Genomic DNA, 24,541 nt, shown 5'->3' with positions numbered 1-24,541 from the left:
GAAATATAGTGGGTGATGAAATATAGTGTGTTGCCGTGAAACGCTGACTTGATTTTAGAAAATTGCTTTTCGGTATCTTTTACCGTTTTTTTTCGATGAAAATCAGTATTGAAACCGGAATTTAGTAAATGTCAACCACTTCCGGTTTCGGTAAAGTGTTGCGGGTGGTGATAACACGTTCCCTTAAGACACTGAGTCTATTGTAAAAGAAGAAAACAAAGAAAAAGGACACTTGTCTCTAATTGTACTGTTTTTGTTCAAAGATGATAAAAGTTGAAACTGGAAAAGTTGTATTTTGGAAAGCTATCTCCTGTTGATACTAAAACTAACGAACTAACTAACTCTATGGTCTATAGAACCCGGAGGTTCAATGCCACATTCACAAAAGCTCTCCACTGACTTCGATCCTTAGCCAACTCGATCCAGTTTGTACTTTGCATTCCTATTTCTGCGAGATCCATCTTAATATTGTCCTCTCATCTGCGCCTGGGTCTTTCTAATGATCGTTTTCCGATTGGTCTTCCAGTCAAGACTTTGAAAGCGTTTCTACTTTCTTCCATACCAGCTACATGACCTGCCCATCTAATCCTTCTAGACTTTATGATCCTAACAATGTTTGGTAAAGACCGTATAATTTATGTAGTTCCTCGTTATGAAGTTTCCGCCATTCCAGATTCCCGTTCCTTTATATTTGGCTCAATATCTTGTTCTCAAATACTTTCAGTTTATGTTCTTCCCTCAGAGTAAGCGACCATGTTTCGCAACCATATATAAAAATATGCATGATTATCGCTTTACATATTTTAAGCTTCAAATTCCTCGACAGAATTCGCGAGGACAAGAGATTTTGAACGGAATAATAACACGAATTTTCTGCTTTTATTCGACACTTAATTTCTTCGTGAATATGATTTTCGTTTGTTAATATTGGTCCTAGATATTTGAAAGTATCCAGTTTTTCAAAAGTATTATTTAATACTTTAACGCATCCATAATTTGCCGTATTACGGTCCCGACGCACTTCCATATATTTAGTTTTCTCTGCATTTACTTCTAAACCCATGTCCCTGCAAGCGTTTAATAAGACCTCTGCATTTCTTTCTATTGTTCTCCTATCATCCCTTATTAAATTTTCATAATCAGCACTCGCCATAAACTGGTAAACGCCGTTCAACTCCAGGCCCTAGTTGCTATCTTTGATTTTCCTTATAGCGTATTTCAGGACACAGTTGAATAATAATGGCGACAACGCATCTCCTTGTTTCAGGCCATTCTCGACTTGAAAGCTCGTGGCCGAAAATTTTCCTATCCGGACTTTACTTTGGGATTCATTTAAGCATACCTTAATTAATGTAATTATTTTATACTAAAAGAGATGCAAAATATTCCACTTTTATATTAAAAATATCAAAACTACTTCGTTACTAGAAGACAAAATCCTATTTTTATGACCCAGTTTTGAAATCCCATCTTCTTAGTCTCATTTTTGAAGTCCTGAGGGCAACTAAATATCTACTGTAAAATCAGTAACTTAGACAGTGCATAATTTTGAAGCACTGAAATTTAGATAGAGTTTATCTTGTATATTTTCTCGAAACTTTTGTCTTAAATCTTTGTATCTTCTAGAAGTTAACATGCCAGCCAGTTTGTCGACAGGTATCAGATCAAAAACAAAAAAAAATAGTCACGTTACAGAAGTGGTTTCGCACTATATGCAAAACCAGACATTTCAATCACACGAACCCACTATCACAGTTTAAGTTAACGAGATTAAAACTTTGTGAAAAGATATTAGAGGATCATTTTATATTTAGGATCTACCGTGTGCTAATATTTTGAACAAAATGTTAAAGGACACTTATTTTGTTCAATAGTGTAAGAAAATAAGTTTAAAAAGAGAAACTTAGACAGTCTAAACTTGAACTGTGCCCAACAATCCTTTAATGCTCCAAATCAGATAACGCTTCTTATCTCTCTTGTTAGGGACTAAATTCTCTTACTACAAGCGAACCTAAATTTACTGATTACCAATCATGTATTTACTCCACTAACTTTCATATGCACATAAGAGTATCCAATACATAAATCCTGATCGAACTAAATCTCCAGGTGTTTATTTATCTAATCAGAGATTACACTTAAGAGAGGTCAACATACAAATGATTCCCAAAATCCAATATCCATCTTAGTCTGATTGAAATCCATCTTGATTCGAATATCTGTTTGCTTGCACGGTGTATTTCCTAACAACTAACATTCCATATAAAGGCATGTGTAAACTTCTATAACATCTTGTGTGCGTAATCCATAGCCTCATTCTCTACAAACAGTTTTCAAAAAGAAGAAAAAAAGCAGAAGTTCTCACTTCGTCGTTTTAAATTTTAAAAAGGGAAGAGAATATGAATTTATATAATTATAATAGTTATTACTAGGGTTAGGATCTTGATGATTTTGCATCTTTTTTCTGGATTAGTATAAATATTGCTCGTTGTGCTATAAATCTTGTTTTATTAAAAAGAAGTAATTTAAGACAAACTTGTTTGTGCATTTTTTTGCATTTTTTGCCCATTTCTATGTATAAGTGCATTTTTTAAAGTTTTTGGGCATTCTACGTGCATATTTAGTATTTATCGTTACTTTTAACCGCATAATTCTCATTTTTCTTATAAAAACAAGAAGTTGAAGGAGAATGCTTCCGCCTACACGATTCTAGTTCGAAGATTCGTTGGAGCAGGTGTGGCCAATGTCCGCAGACTGCAGTTTCTGGTGATTAGTCACATGAAGCCAAGGAGCGAGAGTTCAGTGACCGTTGCATTCGCTGTTTTGGTGAGCGGTTGGTAGACGCCTAATTCTGCAGTTTATGCCGAAGATAAAAGAGAATAGTGCTTCCAAGCTTAAACTATTTGTGAGTGAATTTGGAGCTGAAAAAGTATTTACAACAGATGTAAGTGTTCTGTACTGCAAGGTGTGTGATACGGCAGTTTCAGCCGAAAGAAAATTTACCGTTGAACAGCATGTTTCAAAGGACAAACACACACGGGGACTTAAGTTACGTGCGAAACGAGAGGCAAACGCCGCGCAACAACTTCTGCCGCAGTGTGATACATCCAAAAATCATTCTGTTTTTTTTTTTTTTCGAAGATTTGTGTGAAGCATTTATTTGTGCTGACATTCCGTTGAACAAAGTGAACAACGTGACATTGCGTGCCTTTTTGGAAAAATACACTCGTAAACCCCTCCTGACTCTTCGACATTAAAGAAGAATTACGTGAACAAACTTTACGAAAAAACAATGCAGTGCATTAGACAAGAAATGGCTGGAAAGAAAATATGGGTGTCCATGGATGAAACTTGTGATTCGGAGGGACGAAATGTAGTAAATGTTGTTGGAGGGTGGGCCGGGTAAAACATTTCTTTTGAATTGCGAATTTCTGGAAAAGGTCAATTATTCCACGATCAGTAAGTTATTTGATAAGTCAATGCATCTCTTATGGCCTAATGGCGTCCTTCACGAAAACGTGCTGCTCTTTGTAACCGATTCTGCACCGTATATGGTAAAATCAGCCAACTCACTTCAGGCGCTATATTCGAAAATGATTCACACTACGTGCCTCTCGCATGGTTGCCACAGAGTGGCTGAAGAGATACTTGTGCAGTTTCCTGATGTTGATAAACTCATAGGAAGTGTAAAGAAAGTGTTCAGCAAGGCCCGACCACGTGTAGCTGCTTTTAAGTCGGAGCATCCTGAACTCCCTCTACCACCTAGCCACGTTCTTACCAGGTGGAGAATGTGGCTAGAAGCCTGTGAATACTATTGTCAAAACTTCGAAGCTGTGAAGAAAACGATAGACTCTTTCGACTCCTCCGAAATTTCCGCGATTCGAACTGCACAAGAGATACTGCTCAATCCTGAAATTCAAGGTAAGCTTGTGCACATTCAATCTAATTTTGGATTTCTACCAGGTGTGATTACTTCTTTAGAGAAATCTGGAGAAAAGTTGACTTCAATTGACTCAATCAAAAATACAGCAAGTGCATTAGAAAGTGTTCCTGGGGAAGTAGGACTTGTATTGTCAAGAAAAATGACAGATGTATCGAAAAAAAACTCAGGTTACCATGTTTTGTGCGATAGTGGACATTCTTTCAGGCAGAAAATTTGTACTGCCCAAATTAGAAAGTGATCTAGGAATTAGTGATATGGTCTATTTCGAATATGCTACGGTGGTTTCTGTAGAAACTGAAAGAACCTTTTCAATGTACAAATCGTTATTTGCAGACAACCGCCATGCATTCCAGTTCAAAAACCAACCTTCATATTTTTTGTTGTTTATATATATGTAATGCACTAGTAAATAGTAACGGATGATTCTCTGTGAAAGCATTTTTTTAAAATTATAGTGCATTTTTTTTAGATTTTTAGTGCATAATTGCATTTTTTATTTTGCATTTTCCCCACATTTATAGTGCAATAAAATCCTAACCCTAGTTATTACCATAGGTATTCTTTCATTGTTGGCAGGTAACTCGCATCAACAGAGAAGCTTCGATGCTCCACTGTCTTCCGCTAACTTCTCTGCCTTCACGTACGATCTTCTTTTGTTTTGATATAATCCAGTAATTGTAGTCTCCTCCTCCCCCTTCCTCCCCCTCATTATACATTTCCTTCCTAGTCAATATCCCAACCAGTTTCCCTCCCTCTTCTTAGTAATATCTAAAATTGTTTTTTTTTTCTCCTCCATCACTTCTAACACCCTCTCATCCGTTTTCCGCTCGATCCAACTAATTATCCCCATTCTTCTCCACACACACATTTTGAAAGTTTCCAGTCGCCTTTCATCGTTTTTGCGTAATGTCGATGTTCCTGACCCACACAGTACAATTATAATGTTTGTGTTCATAAATAAGCATATGTAAAAATAAATTTGTTAGAAGTAGTTCATGCTCAAAGTTAGGAACTTCAGGTTAATACTTGTTTATTGCTATTGCTAATGTAACATTGAATCTCTACATGAGTGAATTTCAAAGTAGCTGATACATTACGTTGTAGTACACTTCTACGTTTAGAAAAGGCATTGAGGGAAACAGGAAGAGCAAAGAAAGGGATAAATAAACAAGTAGAGCAAAGAAGGGAAACAACGCAAGAGAATGAAGTAGATAAGTGTTGGCAGTGTAAGAGTAATCATGGATCCATCTCCGGTGTATCTGCAAAGCCATTGGCTCTGTCATCACTTTTATGTACCTGTCACCACTGTTTTTATCAACTCACCGTATTTCTCTTCTGCTTCCTGATTCTGTTCGAGTGGCTCGAGAATGAGAACAGCAAGCTTTGACGTCACAAGGATCAAGTTGGAAATGACTCTTTATACAGTATATTTTTTTTTTTTTTTTAACATTAAAGTAAATTGGCGAACGCACTCTATTTACATGATTTTCTATTCCAAAAAGGGGAAGAAAGAAAAAGAAAAAAGATCTTAATTAAATAATTTTCTCTTGCGATTTTTTGTTCCAGACTTTTTCATGATTTCTTTTTTCGTTCTTTAATGAGATCTGCACCAAACATTAATATTTCCTCTGAGAACATGTTTCAACATAAAATTTTCATTGTATGCTTTCAACTCTTAAATTAAATTAATAAAAGAGTTGTATGCAAAAAAGAAAAATAAGACCATTAGCACTCCCCTCTTATCTTTTCTTTAAATAAAAGCTTTCCACGATTGATCTTTTCCCCTCGTTTCCTTTCCCTGCCATAAATAGCATTAAATTCTCTATAAGAAGATTATAAAGGAAGAAAAGAATGTACATGTACACTCCAGAAACAAAGATATAAACAGTTCTGTGCTGGTCATTATAATTTAAAATGATTTAACGGAAATAGTATGTCTAAGTTTGGTGAGACTTAACTTATACATGAAAGAATTAAAAGTTTTATAATGAACGCCGTTAGTATGTAACTGAGATGTCAATTATGACTTAATGGATAGTGAGTTGTTTAGGAGTTTAACAGCCTTTTACTTGTACAGTCTTGTTCAAAACACCTGGACACTCACAGGTTTTTGAAATCTATTCAAATCCATACTTTCGATTAGATCTATCAAAATGTACTCTTCCATTGATTAACTAAGCAGGGGCGTTAACTACAGGCTAGCTAGACTAGCCCAAGGGTCCACAAGGGGTGAAGGAGTCCAGCATTTTTTTTTCAAGAAACCATTCTTAGCATTAAATAAATTAAATATATAACATTCATATCTATATTATATCAATGTACGCCATTCTTATATCTTACCTTAATATCGCAACGAACTACTGTAGTAAGATTTTTGGGAGATATTTTAAGTATTCAGTCGGCACTTTCTTACGACAAAAATAACTGAATTACTTTCACTTTTATAGTGAAAAATAGCAAAACATTTTAACGTAAAATGTATAGACTACTACAATACAGTTGTAAAACCACTAACCTAAAAGTAAATATATTTTGCATACCTATTTGGTTACGTATTTTTATTGTGCAGGGTATAAAAAGGTTTTTATCATTATTAGCTTTAAGGATATCAATTTTCAGTTATAGAAATCGAAAGAGGAGTTCACCATAAAAGTGAGTCAGAGATCTGTACGCCTCTAGTTACGCTCATGTAACTGACAAGTAAACCTTACGTTTGGGTGAATCGAGTTGCTGACGGAGACACATATGAGAAAGTAGTACTAAATGTGGTCAGTATTTCAGTGAAGTTATAGGTGCGAACCTCCAGGGGTTTAGGAGATACAGCTACCAGAACATCACATGGAAGTGCAGAATAGTCTTCATACAGTTGGAGGTAAAAGCTCTATAAGACCTCTTGTAACGACAAAAGGTGAATAGCAAATATATGGGTACATATTAGGACTAGGAAGAAGTCATATAGTAAGGGTATATCTTACGGCGGCCATCTTGAAATCCGCCATTTTGAATTAAGGTTAAGTTTTTAAAATAGGAATAGGGTCATGTGATACATGATTTAAGACTCGAATTTAATCAGAACAACAATGGTGACGTTAATTTTGATTTACGGGCAATTGGTAAAAAGTTATAGGGAAATTAAATATTGTTGCAGCATATGTATTAGTCCTTTACCTCACCTTGTAATTTTTTTGTTAATGATAATAATTAAATAAAAAGCAGATGGATAAATATTAGGTCTATGGTAAGAGTTGCCTTGATGGCGGCCATGTTCAAATCCATCATTTTGAATCAGAGTTTTAAATAGCGAACGAGAAATAGATGTGAACAGGATACAAGAAAAACAACGAAATGGCATGCAAGTGCAGCATCAAACAACTAACATTGTAACGCCAACATTCTATTTTTGATTAACTTCTAGCCCGAAGTCATCTATTGCATTACTCTATTCCCATTTAATTTTGTGCTGAATAATGATAAAGCAAAAATGGTTATACCATTGGATTTATGGCAAATTTGCTATTAATAAGATGTCACTGTTATGCGTTTTGTTTAAAACTTTTGTCTGATTCAAAATGGCGGATTTGAACATGGCCGCCATCAAGGCAACTCTTACCATAGACCTAATATTTATCCACCTGCTTTTTATTTAATTATTATCATTAACAAAAAAATTACAAGGTGAGGTAAAGGACTAATACATATGCTGCAACAATATTTAATTTCCCTATAACTTTTTACCAATTGCCCGTAAATCAAAATTAACGTCACCATTGTTGTTCTGATTAAATTCGAGTCTTAAATCATGTATCACATGACCCTATTCCTATTTTAAAAACTTAACCTTAATTCAAAATGGCGGATTTCAAGATGGCCGCCGTCAGGTATACCCTTACTATATGACTTCCCCCTAGTCCTAATATGTACCCATATATTTGTTATTCATCTTTTGTCGTTACAAGAGGTCTCATAGAGCTTTTACCTCCAACTGTATGGAGACTATTCTGTACTTCCATGTAATGTTCTGGTAGCTATATCTCCTAAACCCCTGGAGCTTCGCACCTATAACTTCACTGAAATACTGACCACATTTAGTACTACTTTCTCATATGTGTCTCCGTCAGCAACTCGATTCACCCAAACGTAAGGTTTACTTGTGAGGTTTTTATTTGAAACCTATACACTAAACTCTGTATCTTCAATTAGGCCAGTGGTGACTTAAAGGGATTGCCCAGGAAAATTCTTCCTGAGCTGAAAACTTCTCCACGTTTCTACCTGGAGCCATATCTCCGTTCATACTCAATATGGGTTTCCAGCAGCTATAATCATAATACTATTTTACCTCCATCCTTATGCATTCAAAGTTTCCATGACGGAAATCTGAAGTCAACACTGATTGCAAGAATATGCTATTTAAAAAGTGGTGAGTGACAGTTTTATTTTATTTTTAATTATTTCTTATAAAGGAGACTGCACATATGAGCTGTACACCTGCTGGTATGTACCTATTTACTTGGTAACATACGTACATCTATTTACTTATTTTTGCTTTTAAGTAGTTAAACTATGATTCAAATGTTACACACAATTTAATTACACCAATTCTTTGTTTCAATATTTTAAATGAATTTTAGAGGGAAGTATTCAAACAAAGGTATAAATAACTTTTAGAATAGCAAACACCAAAAAGGAAATAAATGAAAAAGGAAGGCTATATGCGATGAGAAAATCAACAAATGAAAACTTAATTATATAGTCTCAGTCAAGCAGTTTTCTCAGGTTAGATTTATTCATCATGCATGATGCATTATTATGCGCAATTTCAATAACAAGCGTACGATATGTTTGTCAATAATCTACTTTCACCTTTTTCTCTATTTGTCCAAAGTCTTTACAGAATTTATAAAAAAGAAGTACGTACTTCCTACGTGACCGGTGCGTCACGCACATTATAGACATTAAAATTATATTTATTGTATTATACTTAGTATATATGAAGCTTTTGCAGTGTGTAATTTCCTCCATTTTTTGGTAGTTTGTGCAACTTCTTTCAACAGTTCGTCTCTGAAACATGTCAATTCATGTTTTTCATTTCGAGTAATGCAAAACTTCAATACAACAAATAACTTAGTGATTTTCTACATTTTCTAACTATGTGATCGTGAAGAAACCGATTGGCATCGGTTATCGAACCAGCAACACGGTAAGGCATCTCCTCAAACAGAGAAGGAAGAGTTGAGTTGATTTTGAGTTTAACGTCCCGTTCAGCAGCGAGGCTATATGAGACGTGGGCCTACTGATTAACGTGGAACCCGAACCACATGAGCTCCCGCCGGGAGAGAAGGAAGAAGCTTCAATGCCTCATCAGTTAATAAGCCATTCCATTTATCGGAGAATTTACATTACAAAAGATTATATGACTCAATTGAAATAAAGAATGCAGAAAATTTCCTTTCCTATCCATGTGCCGTTAAAATAATAACAACCACTTTTCTTTAAGTTATCACTTTCTTAATCCCATTCCAAATTTTCCCCACTGTCGGCATGGCCTGGTACTTTGTCAAGAAAGGATACCCGCTGGGAGGAGCGATCTACATCATGCCACTTGACATCCACAAAATTGTGTCTTAAATACTAATCACAGAGTTCAAGAGATTATTCATCTCTGATTCATCTTCGATGGTAGTTGGTCAAACGACTCTAATGTTCCGAGATCAAGAACTGGAATTGCAACATCTTCACATTGGTCTCTTTGTCGTGGTTTATGGTTTGAGGGGCAATTCGTCACATCATCATAGTGCTTTCTAGAGCAGATAGAGCGACGTTGTAACCCGGCAAGTAATAGGTGATCTTTGTAATTCTTCTCCTCACACAATCCCTTGTTTGCCTTCTTACCTATTTTCTGCATACTTTGTAAATTATATTGTTGAGTATAATTTCTATATTCATGATCAATTTACACTCTATCTATTCCATACCTTCTGAGTTTTGCACTCTACCAATTCTACTAGCTATATCTTCGTTGAGACAGAAAACTGGTTCCCTATTTGTCTGATAACCGGTCTCAAAACATGTGTTTTGAGTATAGCTAAACGCTGTAGATGCTAGTCTCTCAGCTTTAGATTAGTCCTAAAACAGCTAAACTATGTATACAAGCACGGGAAGTTTTTTTTTAGAACGATTGCATACGTCCATCAGATGAAACTATCAGAACGAAAAGGGTAAGATATTGTAAGAAGTGATTTTGTGGTATTCGTTATTTGTCACAAGAATAAGTTCCCTTTCTCCCTTTATTGCTCTATTGAAAAAAAAGTAGTAGAAAGCTACAACCAATTTTTTCAATGTTTACCAACAGAGAATAAAATTTATAATAAATAACGGGAAACTTTTCATATGGGTTCAGCTGTTAAAAATTCCATCCTGGATGCTCATCCTGGGAGACCAATGGGACCCGATCTCCCAAGAAGTTTGCTTGAGCTTCGTATTTGTATTAAAATCATCATCGATGTCCTGTTAGTTATATTTAACCAACCTACAGTAAATGCCGCCACAACACACAAAGTTGTACAAAAATTGGTTTTCCATTCCTGCTCCCATAACTCTATTAAAACCAATTTAAATCTAAACTTCTAACTGCAATTTTTGATCCTCATGAGCAAAAGCAATAAGAAATAGTAAGAAATTGTTCTGATATCAATTGAACCTGTGTCTTTAGTTCTCTATTGAAATTTAATAGTATCACTAGGAGTTTCAATACTGGATTCGGATAGTTTAGAAATCTAGCACACTTTCAGATTGTGAAACAAATTCGCTTGCAATATAAGCCTTTTCTTAATTTATTTGTTACAAATTGCAATCAGCAATGTAACGTTTTTCTTTCTTTCTTTTTTTACATATAGAAAGTTGCTAGTTTTAATGCATTATTCTGAATGTTCAAGGCACTATTCTTAATAGTCTTTATTATTCTTAAATCTTTATCACAGCATGTATTTTAATATATTATTCTGTTTATTCAGAGGATGTTGTGTTCTCACAGCTTCCATGGGCATTACGCCACTGGTTGCAATAATACAGCGTCCTTCAAGGTATTTGTACATTATGTGTTTCTTATTATTAATTGTGTTTGTTCATTCATATGGTAAATGTGTTCTTATTTCATGTGATGAGCTTTAATGCGAACAATCTGGGGTTCGATTTCCGGTAGACATACTCGGTCAAAAAATGTAAAAGCTTTTTCAGGCCAGCCATCCTGAGTGAGGTTTTCCTGTGTTTTCCTGACTAGGCAAATGTCAGGATAATACCTAATGTATAGGTCCCATGCCGTTTCCTTCTTCCCCCAAACCTTTCTTTCTTCCGTTACCTCGGACTTCGAGGGATGTCATCCCTAGTACGTGACAGGCTAACATGGCCACAGATGCCAAAATCCTAGAAATCCAATTTATATTCCCAATCCTGATACCATGAGGTGTAACTATTTAACTATTTTCTCAATAAAATAAGTTTTTTTTTAAATGAATGCTTTCATATTACGAAACTTCCAAAATCGAAATTTTTAGCAGAGGTATGTATCACAATGTTTATATCTATCTATCTATCTACTATATATATATATATATATATATATATATATATATATATATATATATATATATATATATATATATATATATATATATATATATATCTGTATATAGGGTATGTTGTACACACATTGTGTTCACACGTGTATATAACGCCTAACGATATGTTTTTCTTCTTGTGATCCGTACGCTTAATATGTGCTCGTTATCGAAATTTCACGACGTTGATAGTTCAATATGTTTGACTTAAACTAACAACGTTATGATGTTTAGAATAAAAAAGCTAAGTTATTGTACCATGGAAATCGTTTCAAAATTATCACAGATTAGTTTAGCTGTTCAGGTTTCTAATCGAAAGTTTTTAGAGATCGCTAGAGGCTATATGGTTAGTGTGTGTGTCTTCGCTGTGGAAGACAGATATGCGATTCTTGGTGGAGCTTACATGGTTCTAACATGTAGGTCCATGTCGCATATAGCCTTGGTGCTGAGATGGATTCTAAACTCCAATTTATCATATAATTGATAACGCATTTTAATTTTAATGGACAGTATACTCGTTTTAACGGAATAAAAGAGAGCAATAATGGTCGGGTGTTATTGATTGTCCGTAATTTACATTATATCTGTAATGATTGATATTCACAATTACATTACGAAAGACAGAGGAAAAATGCAGTAACGGACGTTTAATCAAGTACAGTATTGAGTCTGACAATGTAAAACACAGAATACATTGTAACTATGCTACACTATAATACAGTACATTGAACAGTTTTAATTTAAAATCAGGACTTTCAGACAGAATCGACTTCTCCAAATTATGTTCGTTGCTTCCAAAGTCCGTCGAGGGATATTTATTTTAGCTATACGTAATAAAAATTAACTACTTTTTTAATTTTTTATAGAACTATTAGATTGAAATATTGTGAATATAAAATTTCATATTAAAAGTAAAATGAAAATGAAATATTTCACTTTTATGCCCAAAGTTATTGTGTGCGCTTTTGGTGCACGTAGTTCTGGGCAGGATGATTTCATACGATTTCTCCGGGAGAAATATCAATATACTAGGGATGAAAAGTAGTAATACAAAAATACTGTGAATCTACATTAAGGACGATAGCATATATAATCCGGGGAGGAATTTTGTGACTCTAGGGAAAAATACCTCTTTGAGCTACTCCCTGAAATCATTGTTGATTCCGAGTTCGAATCCCAGTTTTAAAGCATTAAAATTTCAACATATTACTGTAGTTCGGATTCCATCTTAAACTGAAGATCCATGTCTAATACAGACTTGCTGGTGAAAACTTAAAAAACAAATAAACAACTTGCATTCAATATCAACTCTTTCAAATATCTTTTTTAACCCCTGCTTGTCAGCCCATCTTGAGAATGCCGAAATAATATTTTCTCAACTATCTTGATCAATAAAAAGGGTGTCTTTTCACCAGAGAAAGATAGAAGAACTTTGGCTTCCAGAAGCACAATTCGCATCGGACGCTTAACTCTTCGGTATATCGGCTACATGTAGCACATATGCCGTGCAAGAAAATAGTCCGCTACTTGTCATCTCCTACAATGTTAATGATGAAGAGGACATTATGTGTAATTCAATACATAAAAGTTTAGTTCGTGCTTATTTATACGAATAATTTCACAAATTATGGAATGAGTGCACTAAACACAATGAAACCAAACTTCATAAAAACATACTGAGTTTACAACAGTGAAAAGCCAAACGCAGTACATGCCACTTGATATATGTATTTTTAAGTGAGTTATACTATAACTTAACTATAACATTAAAGGTATTTGTATGATCTTATTCGCCGCACTTTACCAATAAATTGTAAATAAATGAGAACATTTTGTTTTAAAAGAAAATCACGAATTATTTTAATTGATGGTTTTATTTTGCTATTTCATGTTAACTTGTTCTATTTGCCAAAGTTAGCTACTTATCAACAATAACATATATTGAGTAATTGAATATATATATATATATATATATATATATATATATATATATATATATAAGCATCCAGTGCTAATACTAACATATATGTCAGAATCTACAGTCTACACCGTGGTCTATAGTTTCAATACAACATTCAGATAAAAATAAAAATTTCCTCTCAGTTATCCCTAATAATAGTGTATTTGTTTAATTATTGCAATTGCAAAGCATAATAATGAAAATAAAAGTGACTTAATTATAGGGAGTTCAAATCTGAAGGATGGTGTAGCGGATCCAAGGTTTCATACAATAGTTACACTATTTCAAACACTACAATGACCCATAAAGAAAAATTGAATCTATGAAACTGAAGATGGGACTTAATTTGCGGTTACACGTTATATAAGGGTAATATACAGTAAATAATATTTTCTTTATTATTTGCTTCATTTAATAACAAAGAAATAAACACTTTCTTAAATAATATTATTCCGCGTAACAGGCACCTATGTAATAAGGATTACAGACCTGTAATTGATCAGACAAGTAAGGAATTTGATTTATCTTGTCTTTTAAGTCTAATTTTAGTATTTACTCTTCATGCTGTATAGAGTACAAAATTATTTCTTTAGATGTTTGGATTGAATACTTTCCTACTTATGTAACAAAACATTTCACATTCTATGAACCACAGCAGTGAAAACAGTCATGTACTGATATTTCTGTGTAATTACAAATGCCATCATGACTGCATACGAACTGAAAAAATTAAGCTCTGGAGGTTGTGAATTTGTTTGTCCACATGTATCTGAGTGATGCTTGTGCGATAGCTTTATTCAACGAGCCGGATATATTTTAAAGTTCGGAATTTTGCAATAGATTCCTCACACTTTTAGTTTTTATTGCTTTTTACCTTTTTGGGTAGCGTACTGATGAACCGCAATCAAAACATTATTTGCGATGACGACAACACGTTTGCGCTCTCTTACAGTCTTATGGTTAGTGAGTGTATCTTTCATTCATGTAGTTCGGAGTTCAATTTCTTGTGAGGTAATGTTTTCGATGTTCAATCACTATCGCGAGGCAGTTGTGGGAATAATTGAAAAAAAATGAAATCTTTGAGCTTTACGTCCCACGGTTATGCCGGTTAGGCTAAAGGAGACGGTGATTATGAGAAATGAATGAAATGGTGGAATGAAGAAAGTGGGAGGAAACGGGAGAACCCCGAGAAAACCCACGCACACGGTGTTTGTCCACCACAAAGTTCACTTGGCTGGGATCGAACCCGAGACCCCAAGCACCAGAGGTGAACGCTCTACCACTGAGCCACCGCGGCCCCTGTGGGAATAATTGAATTAAGCAGTAGCGTACTCTGGCCTGTAAAGCAATTTGTGACGGTCACAGGAATTGATATACAACTGATCACATCATACAACTAAATCCATGAGCCTTATTTGTAAGTTATACTATCAAAAAAATAAGTTCATTTTTAGTTAAAGTAGATCGCAGTTTTTCACTATTTCTTTGAAAGAGTGAGTAAGGGTAATTTACTGACGAACGGACTTTCTTTTTATTGGATTTGAGAAGTAACCCTCCACTTGATGTATAGCACTTGGAAATCGATACTTGAATATGCACAGACAAGAGATTTATGCCCAATGATATTTTATTTGCTTTTAATGCTGAGACTTTATTTTGTCTACCAGCAGTCCTTACGTTATTATATAAGACACCAATATATCTTTGCAGATAAAAGTAAAAGCAGTGACCTTATAAGCAACTGTAACAATATATGCACAAAGGTTCCTTCGAAGTTTTCACTGAAAGAAAATACAGTTATTGAATAGATCTCTTTAAGGCATTCCTATTTCCCCTCAATTCGCTGTTCCACCAATTATTTCATTAGCACTCGCCTCTACTTCCCATTCTCCATATCATCCTTCAAAGCAGAAACTTAAGACGCAATATAAAATAGAAACCCATCATAAATTCTTTTTATAATTAGTGTTTCAAGTGTTTCCATCTTGTTTCTCTTAGCCTTAGTTCCCTTTTTAATTTTTTTTTCAAACAACCATCTCCGAAAAGTGTTTCGTCTCTATCTAGTCTTCATATCCATTAAATTTGTTGGTTAGTGCAATAAGCTTGAAGATTGGGTGATTGGATGTTTACAATTACTTACCATTTGAACCCGTTTATTTTCCAAAGCTCTGTTATGCAAGTGTCAAGATAATAGATTTAAGTAAAGTACTTGAATCCTTTTCTTTGTGAGGAACGACTTTTGTTGAAATGTGTTAGCATATGTATTTAAGCTCTAAATGGCCAAATAATTTAAATAAAAAATAATTTTGTATATTATTTAAAAGATTTGTGAAAAGTTGAAAGATGAAAATAATAAGTAAATAACTACCGCTTACGCTGATTGTGGAAAGAGTCTATGCTTTGATAAATTTCTTATTGTGCTTTTCATACTAGTCTAAGAACCCTGAATCAATAAAACACTATTTTCTTTCATTAAACATTTCTATCTCTGGAGTCACGAGGAAAAATGAATAATGAAACCTTTCAGTTTAACGTCCCACGTTATTCCTGTTATTTTTAGGAAGAAGGACGATTAAGGCAAGTGAATGATGATGGAATAATTGGTGGAATGAGAATGTGAGAGGGAACGGGAGTACCAAGAAAACGGACACAATGTTGTCCAATGCAAAAGTCATGAGAAAAACGATCTCAAAGCTGAGATATAAATATCCAAACTTTGAGGTCACTTTTCTCATGACTACATAGAAGCATATGGTTAAAAAATAGTTCCATTGAATTCACTGTTCTCAAATTAATGTGGAAAGCGCAATTAAAAATTTATCTAAACGTGGGCACTTTTTTTCTACCATTGCTATGAGCAACAGTTGTTCGTTTTACATTATTATTTTATTTAGTCCTGAGGTCTGTTGGATTTAATAACATGTTAGACATATTGTTTCTTGTTGTTGTTGCTGTCTATTATAATTACTATTTAGTGGCATTTAAAATAAATAATTGAGCTAAGTAATCAAAGAGTAACAAACCAAATGCTTAAAGTCGACCCGAAATGAGTGCGTTCAAACTTGAAACTAGCTGAATCCTTTTCTTGCTCTCGGTAAGTGTAGAAAAATCGATAACACTGTTTTTGGAATAATATTAGTGAATTTCCGTCATGCTTTCCCTTAAGTTGCTTTTAAATAAGTTTCTTTCAAAATAGAAACCTAGTTAAATCGTTTCTCTTTTCATCAACACATTCACCCATCTTATAAAAGAGAGTGATTATGCAAAATAGTCAGCCCATTCCTCAAAAATTAGTTTTCCCAAAGCTGTTCATACATTATATTTTCAGCACAACAAATCACCGTCTTAGTGACTATAAGCTAAATTAAGCCCCTTTACAAGAAAGCTCGACATGTTTAAACCAATCAGCCGACAATTTGGAGTACAAATTTTCTATTCACCACATCGCCACTCTCATCGCCATTTTTGCTACGAATATGTTTCTTGACCAAATCCGCTACTTGTTTCAATTATCCTCATGAAGCTAAGCAAATATCGCACTATGAACACCATCTCGTTTCTCTCAACGCTCACCCATACGAGCACTCACTAGATCCGGAGCTCCTCAACTTCGGTGGTCTCGTGGGTAACTGGTAGCTCAGCGCAGCTAGGACATTGATAAAGTGGTCAATTTAAGCTTGCGAATTTAGGTGATGATTGGTTCAGCCGTTTTTGCTGTTACTCGATGTAAAGAAACGTCGAAATAACAACATAGAATTATATAATAATGTATCTTTATGTATCCTTAATATCTGAAAATAGTTTCGTTTCCCAAACCATTTTACAACCACAAACTGATTTTCAATTCTGAACGACGAGAGGTAGTAAAACGTGGAATCTCAAGTGTGATGTCCTGCAGATTAATATTTTCTTTTCTCTTTCTCTTTCTTTCTCTCTTTCACTCTGTGTAGGTGAGGAAAGGGATCATTACACTATGAAACTAAAGACAAGTGAGAGAGTAAGGAAACAAACGCACGTCAAGTTCAACTATAAACGTCAATTTTTAAATGATGCTATTAAGATTCGCGTACAATCAGTTGGCCCTGAGATGAGACCGCTGTCACTTTGCTACCATACCAATAAGTCCTTACTTTCTTTAAAGAGAAAGAAGTATTTATTCATTATTCTATTACTTCTATAAGAGCGTATGTGCTTATGTAAATACTATTATGAAAGATTCACGTGTGAGCGGTTACTATTTATCCATTTTGCTGGGAAATAATCTTCGATTCATTGCAAATATAAACCAAAGTGGCTAGCGTAAGTAGAGAGCACCTAATTAACTGAATTTCCGCTTTGTCCGGCACAACACTGCAAAGATAATACGCTTCTCCTCTTATAATTTCCTGTAGGCGGAGGTAAAGAAGATATTGAATATTCGGATATTGATCAGGGCATTTAGTCTCATAAACAATGTATCTTAAACATAAGTATAAATACGAATAACTTACTTCAGTTCTATATAACACCAGCACGGAATACATGGTATATATATATGAAATTTTTAAATATAAAGAGAGGCTTAAAGTTGTAGAAGTAACATTACACCAGGATGCAACTAAGCAATAAGATTTTACTAGCCCAAGAAAAAAGTTACTGGCCCACACCCCGCAATAGAAATAATTCACTTACCTTCGGTACTATATTATGTACTCGTCCCGGGTGAGTCGGTGAGTGTTTATTTGCATCCTTGCATTACAGTATTTAAATTCAAATTAACAGCTATCATTCGTTTTCTCCAAGTTAAAAGATAGTTAAGATTATCAATAATCAAGATTATCTTGCATAATTTGTTGTTTTACTGTATTATTAACGCTCTATCCAGCATTTATATAAAACCAAGTCTTACGGTCTAACATGAGAATTATTAGCAATTGTTAGCAACTTGAAGAATGTATAAATTCAATGAAGCCTCCAGATAATTAGCAAAGGATCTCTTTCTTAGAATTGAAAATAGTTGGATGACTTTTTAATTATTTTATAAATAACGGTAGAACTCATTATTCATAGATATTTAAATTAACTTTAAATATTTCACATAACTGGATCCTGTCAGTTTAACTTATATACTAGTAGAAGAAATGATTAAATATGCTGAAAAATATCTTAAAACGCATTTACGAAACATCCTTTTTATTAATACTTGCTAAATACTTTAGTAGGAAAAAGTTTATCTTGTAAAAAAAACGCTACTATTATTTTACACAAACTTTAAAACAAAAAAAATAACTTACAATGCATTTAAAATTTCTGTTTCCGTAGCATCTAATAGTGATTTAGCTTTAAAAATAGGTATATTTACCGGAAGGCTTTGTATCTAAGACAAATATTTCCCGGAACGGTGTTTCGCCGCTTTCCGATCATACTGAATCATGGATGTCCTATACTAAAACAGGATCATTACATATTGTTAGGGTCTATATTCTTCGCACATTTTAATTTACTTGTTTTGTAAAAATAATGGAATAATTATGTTGTAAAGTCATATATTGCAGTATGTATGGAAAATTGATTCTAAATATTGTTAAAGTTTGGCGGGGAGAAATTGTACGAAGGTCAAACATATACCAGTAGAGTGGCCTCATTGACTCAAAGAAAATGATATAGATGAGTGTAAACCCTCCTGCATAGTTTTCGAGAAAAATATAATTTGTAAGGTCAGAAATTGATGCTGTACACCAGCCATTAGAATGAAACTGATATGAAACTATACACTAATTTAACTTCTATGATTATTATGCTAGCAAGACGAAATTAGACAGTACGGTTAATTTTTTATATGTAATTTTCGAAAAAATTAAAAAAAAACTATGGTGTTAAAATTTATATAGCTCATTGCCAATCTGAAAAATTGATAGATTTTATTTTAGAATAGATTATTTATTTATTTATGTATTTACAATAAAATTCACTGCTAAGCAGCAAATAGTGTTTATTGTTATTTTGTTTGACAACGACACAGTTACTCCTAAAAGTGACACATATATTAGTTGAAAATGTATATTTAGCCACTTGTTTTCCTACTTCCTTTCATTAGTTTTGTTATCATTGATTACTTAGATTTAAAATTTTAAACTACTCTACAGAGTAAGTATGATGCATTAAATTAAACATCTTACTTCATTTCAACTGTGATTAATTATGAAAGAAATACAATACTTTGAAGTGAAACAGCAAATTCATGAAAGTACATTTCAAGCCCCACGATTAAAAATGCGTTAAATTTTATATATTCGAATATCTAATTTATAAATAGATATATTTGCATTAAAAACTTTTTAGAATTAACTTGGATCTGCATGTATATATAAAAAAGATATATCACATATAAAAATCATAATGTGTTTATGGTACAACTCCGCTGCTTGGTGTGAACACTATATAGATTGATTAAGATTGTAGTAATTTATAATGGTTTTATAAATTAGATCAACATAACCCGTTTTTCATAAAGTTGTTCGCTTTATAACACAAAGAAAACGGAGACCATTGTGTGTTTATTCCTAACAAACTTCAAGCTTTCAGTTCGCTTAATGGATCAAGAGAACTCATCGAAAGTGCCAGCTCTAGTAATTGATCAGACAAAGTTCCATCAATCAAGTTTTGATTGACTGTGAGGAGTGCAATTGACTTACGTTTATCCGTGTTAAGAGCTCACTTAAACAATATATTTTACAAGCACTTGAAATAAATTGATACTGATTTTTTAAAAACATATTGAAAGTTTCATACAGTACAAAATATAACTTCTGTTTATGTAAAATCACGAATCAAGATGCAACAATATTTGTTAGGATTTGTAATTGTAATAAGTAATAAATAGTAAGATATTCGATTTCTTTGAACAAATAATAATAATAAAAGATTGGCATTTCTTTAGATATGTATATTTACTCCTCATAGTTCTAGATTGTAGGCTAATAAGTAGGGTTCTTCACTAGAAATCCAAGTTATGAGTATCTACAAATATAACCTCAGAGTGCTGTCTTTATTCCTACGTTAGTATGTTTAACAATGTTTCAAGTAATAAGCAGAAGACATATATATATATATATATATATATATATATATATACGACTCTCGTATGTCTGCTTTTAACGCTTCGCCGCATTCCCCCAAACATTTTATTGATCTTTGATGCAATCTGTTTGTTGCTTGACGAATTTGTATAAAGACAAAAATCGCTGTATCGCAGTCCCTTACTGAAGACTAAGCATCTTCCACGCTACATTAGGCTGAATCAGAATATGTGAACAGAATACATTTTTTTTAGAACTCGTAGATAGCTTGTAAGTTTGTCAGTTTGAACTACTTATGTTTCATCTATTTGCAAGTATGTCTTTTATTGTTTCTTTTCAAAAGATACTAGTCGGTTGAGTTTGGAAAATAGAGGCAGCGAACTCACAAAAGAGTTCCAGAAAGAATAAGAAGACATTTGGTATAATAAAAACTTATTTTTCCTTACTCAAAGTATTTAATTGTCATTTCTTAGTATTGTTTTGTTAAAAGAAATAAATTCGCATTGTATGTCCAAACATTTTGAAAATTTAAATAATGATTAGAAAACCGTACATAGCGTGTTATTACACCTATGTTATTTCTTTGGCGGAAGTGTTACCACAAAATTTTCAATTTTTTTCTATCATCTGATCTAATTTCTATTATAAGTAAGAAAACGCCACTTGAAATTGTAACATTTTGATACCTCGATTAGCAGGTAGAAAAATACCCTGCAGTTGTTAGCAATTACCAAGTAGCTCTATATGTGGCAACGCCCACTAATGTATTCAAAAAACGCCTTCGAATTTCCATACGTTCATACATTTTTCGAACGCTTTCTTCATAGCGAAGGAAAAATTCGTTTCACTCTTAATCGTTTATAACTTCATTATATTTTGAGAATGTCTTTGTTAATTTTTACTGATCATGAATAGAGTTTTTCAACTGTATCAATGAAACTGGTTTGCTTACCTTCATTAGCGACCACAGCTATAAGAACGAGATGTAACACAAGAGCGACACCTACACAGGATACCATGCGTGAGACCAACCATCGTGCCATTCTAGATCGGACTGCTGGGTCCCGAGAGAGAAGAAGCTGAGAAGTAAGATACATTAAAAGAAGAAGTCCGCAGTTTGGAATTTGGTCATTAGTTTATGATTTCTACGCGAAACTGAGAGAAAGGAACAGAGTCATTAACCAGGTGTAATCCTCAATTCAGGATATGCGTCACCACTTTTTGTAGTGAAAATTAAGTGATCCATTTCTATGTAAAAACGCACAGGAAACAAAACAATAACTACGTTAACACTTATTCCTATTGCACTCGTTCGTATACTTGATCAAGAAAGAAACAGGAAATAATCGCTAAAAGATTCCACTAAAATACAAGTATCCGACTCCTTATAGCAGAAATGAAAACTATGCACTATTTTCAATGTTTATTTCTGCTTCACGAATGAACAAATATCACTAACACATTAAATAACCTCTATCTAATCACTGATGTTTCTTTATACTACACAAACTGTACGATAAAAATATTTAACGTTTTATTTTACTGACATAAACACACACTAAAATGTTAATACAAGTTCCAGAGGGAATTTATTTCACTTCACAGAAAGTTAACATTTAATATTAATAAAGTAAATTAATATGATCTCTACTTTTAGTTGTTAACAGAAACAAATCACTTTTCCTAAATCACTAGGGGAAAATGTCTTCTAAAGATTTTTTCACATTTCGGTGCGTTATCAAAAAATCTTGGTGTTGAATAAACACAGTTAAACTATGCACAAAACACTAATATTTTCTGTCATTATTTTACTTCCAAATTCAGATTTATATTACTTTTACTTTTTTTAAAAATAAAAATATCCTTGTTATATTTTCATAAGCAAAAAATGTTCACGTGCTAATAAAGTTTTCTTTCTTTACTGAGAGGACAGTTATATTTTTTCCTTTCAGATATTCGGAAGGAAAAATGTTCCCACTGAGTACATCCTCAGAAATTCGGTTGAGAAAACTGACACGGAGGACATTATAAACATATATGTATTTTTTTCAAGTTTTTCTCTATGACTAAAAAAGTTTCCACTAGAGATAGAGAGGTGAGTGGTGGGGAAAAGAGGTATAGATTTCAAACTCTCGGGCGCCGGCGGGAAATCTTTCCGCCACGTGTTACCTCGCTCCCGTTTCGCGAACAACTGAAAGCCCACCCAGCTCTTTCGCTCTCACACAGCGTGAGCTATCACAGAGAGTCGCCCCTAATCAATACCCCATCGTCAACTGCTGGTCGGCACGAACCCGCCACATGTCAGATTAATCATTTCTAGCTTTCCCAATTTACTATAAATTCTTATTATATAAGACTTATATGTTCCTTTCTTTTCTGCTGTTTTTTCTCTGCTTCTTTGCCTGTCAGAGAAGATTCCTCCACAGGAAGAACAAAAGAAATTTACAATGCTATATCTCTCTTCCTTTGTCCCTCTCTACGCTCTATGGCGGTGAAAACGTAGTCGCACAATAATTGTCGGTTTCCTGGAATTTTCCAGGAAAAGAACTGAATGTCTCCGAAAATGGTGTATATAAATCTTTTACTTAATTTAATACACATATTTATGTGATATCACTGCTTCATCAAATAAGAGAGATTCTCAATTTTAGAGTACGTTAGATTGGAAACCTCAGCTTTCTCTATTACTGTAATGGATTAGGAAAAAAAGAATAGAAATCATCGTTAATGCGCCTTCTTTAACCGAGAGCATCCAACTTACTTCCCGAATCTTTTCTTCTCGTCATAAGTTGAATGCATTAACCAAATAAACAGCATTTAGGTTTCTTTCAATTCTGTCGTCGTAAACTTAAAGTCACATCTTCTCTATATTATAAAGTTCAGATTGTCTTCATCAATAAATAAAAATTCGTATAATTTGCCTATATTTCTTTTTTACTTTAACGTCCCACGTATGTGATTCAAGCCTAGGGAAAGACGATGATGGTCGTAATGAAGGAAATAGTGGATTGAAGAAAGTGGGAGGAAACCAAAGGGCCCGAGAAAACTCATGCACAAAGTGTTTATCAACCATAAAGCCCACTCGACTTGAAACGGGTCGAAACAGGTATATTATGTATCAGAAGTGAGTTTTCTTATTATTACTCAACTCATCTTAAAAGTGCAGATAAGGTTTTCCTAAGTACTCATCCTGATATTCATATATATCATCGTTTATTTAGCAGAAACTACCAAATATAAATGCAATGTATGCATATTCAAATTTATAGTTTCCCATTTCTTGCTATCTTCAAAGATTTAACAATCTTGCTCATGGAATGAATGAGTTCTGCAATCTTGACGCAGAAAACAGGTTCTCAAGAACGTCGTCCTACTGCACAGTTAGACATCAGACTTTTGTATGGGATTCGTGTTAGATGACTGTCCAGCGCACTGATTCCTAACCTTGTTTATCTGGCGAAACCGTTCGTAAACCTTCACATCCCTCATCCTTCCTCCCAGCTCGTTGGTTATCCGTGCAGTTTGTCTGATCTCGTCTGCGATTTCAGATGCTATATTGAATTCTCAAATCCTATTATTATTATTATTATTATTATTATTATTATTATTATTATTATTATTATTATTATTATTATTATTATTATTATTATTATTATTATTATTAAGAAGAAGAAGAAGAAGAAGAAAAGTAATTATGTTAATTTAATAATAACCATATAATCATTAGTTTATATTTACATTTATTAAGCTTTTAATTTCGTGATGATAGAAGGAAAGGCAGAAGGGAAACCAGGAAGAGAAAGACCAAAGATAGAATATCTAGATGCACTTACGAAGAAGAGACGTTATCAAAGTATAAAATAGCTTTCCCAAGCGAGAGAAAAGTTTTAAAATTCCCATGTTGCCCACCAATCTATAGTTGAGGTAAGAAAGAAAGAAGAAAGTTTTTAATCGCTTAGAAATCTTC

General features: G+C 33.6%; 1 protein-coding gene across 1 annotated transcript in view; it reads right to left on the bottom strand.

The window, feature by feature from the left end:
* The window catches only part of LOC145678375 (limbic system-associated membrane protein-like), a 558,076-nt gene extending 535,303 nt beyond the window's left edge, over positions 1-22,773 (bottom strand). Inside the window, exon 1 of the mRNA XM_081748449.1 lies at positions 21,527-22,773. Within this exon, the coding sequence (XP_081604575.1) occupies positions 21,527-21,671 (145 nt within the window). The 5' untranslated portion in view covers positions 21,672-22,773. The remainder of the gene's footprint in view (positions 1-21,526) is intronic.
* Positions 22,774-24,541: the final 1,768 nt, after the last annotated feature.

This window comes from Thermobia domestica, chromosome 2 (genome assembly GCF_964235325.1).
Source record: "Thermobia domestica chromosome 2, izTheDome1.hap1.1, whole genome shotgun sequence".
Classification (NCBI taxonomy): domain Eukaryota; kingdom Metazoa; phylum Arthropoda; class Insecta; order Zygentoma; family Lepismatidae; genus Thermobia; species Thermobia domestica.
This window is presented reverse-complemented; position numbering and strand designations above follow the sequence as displayed.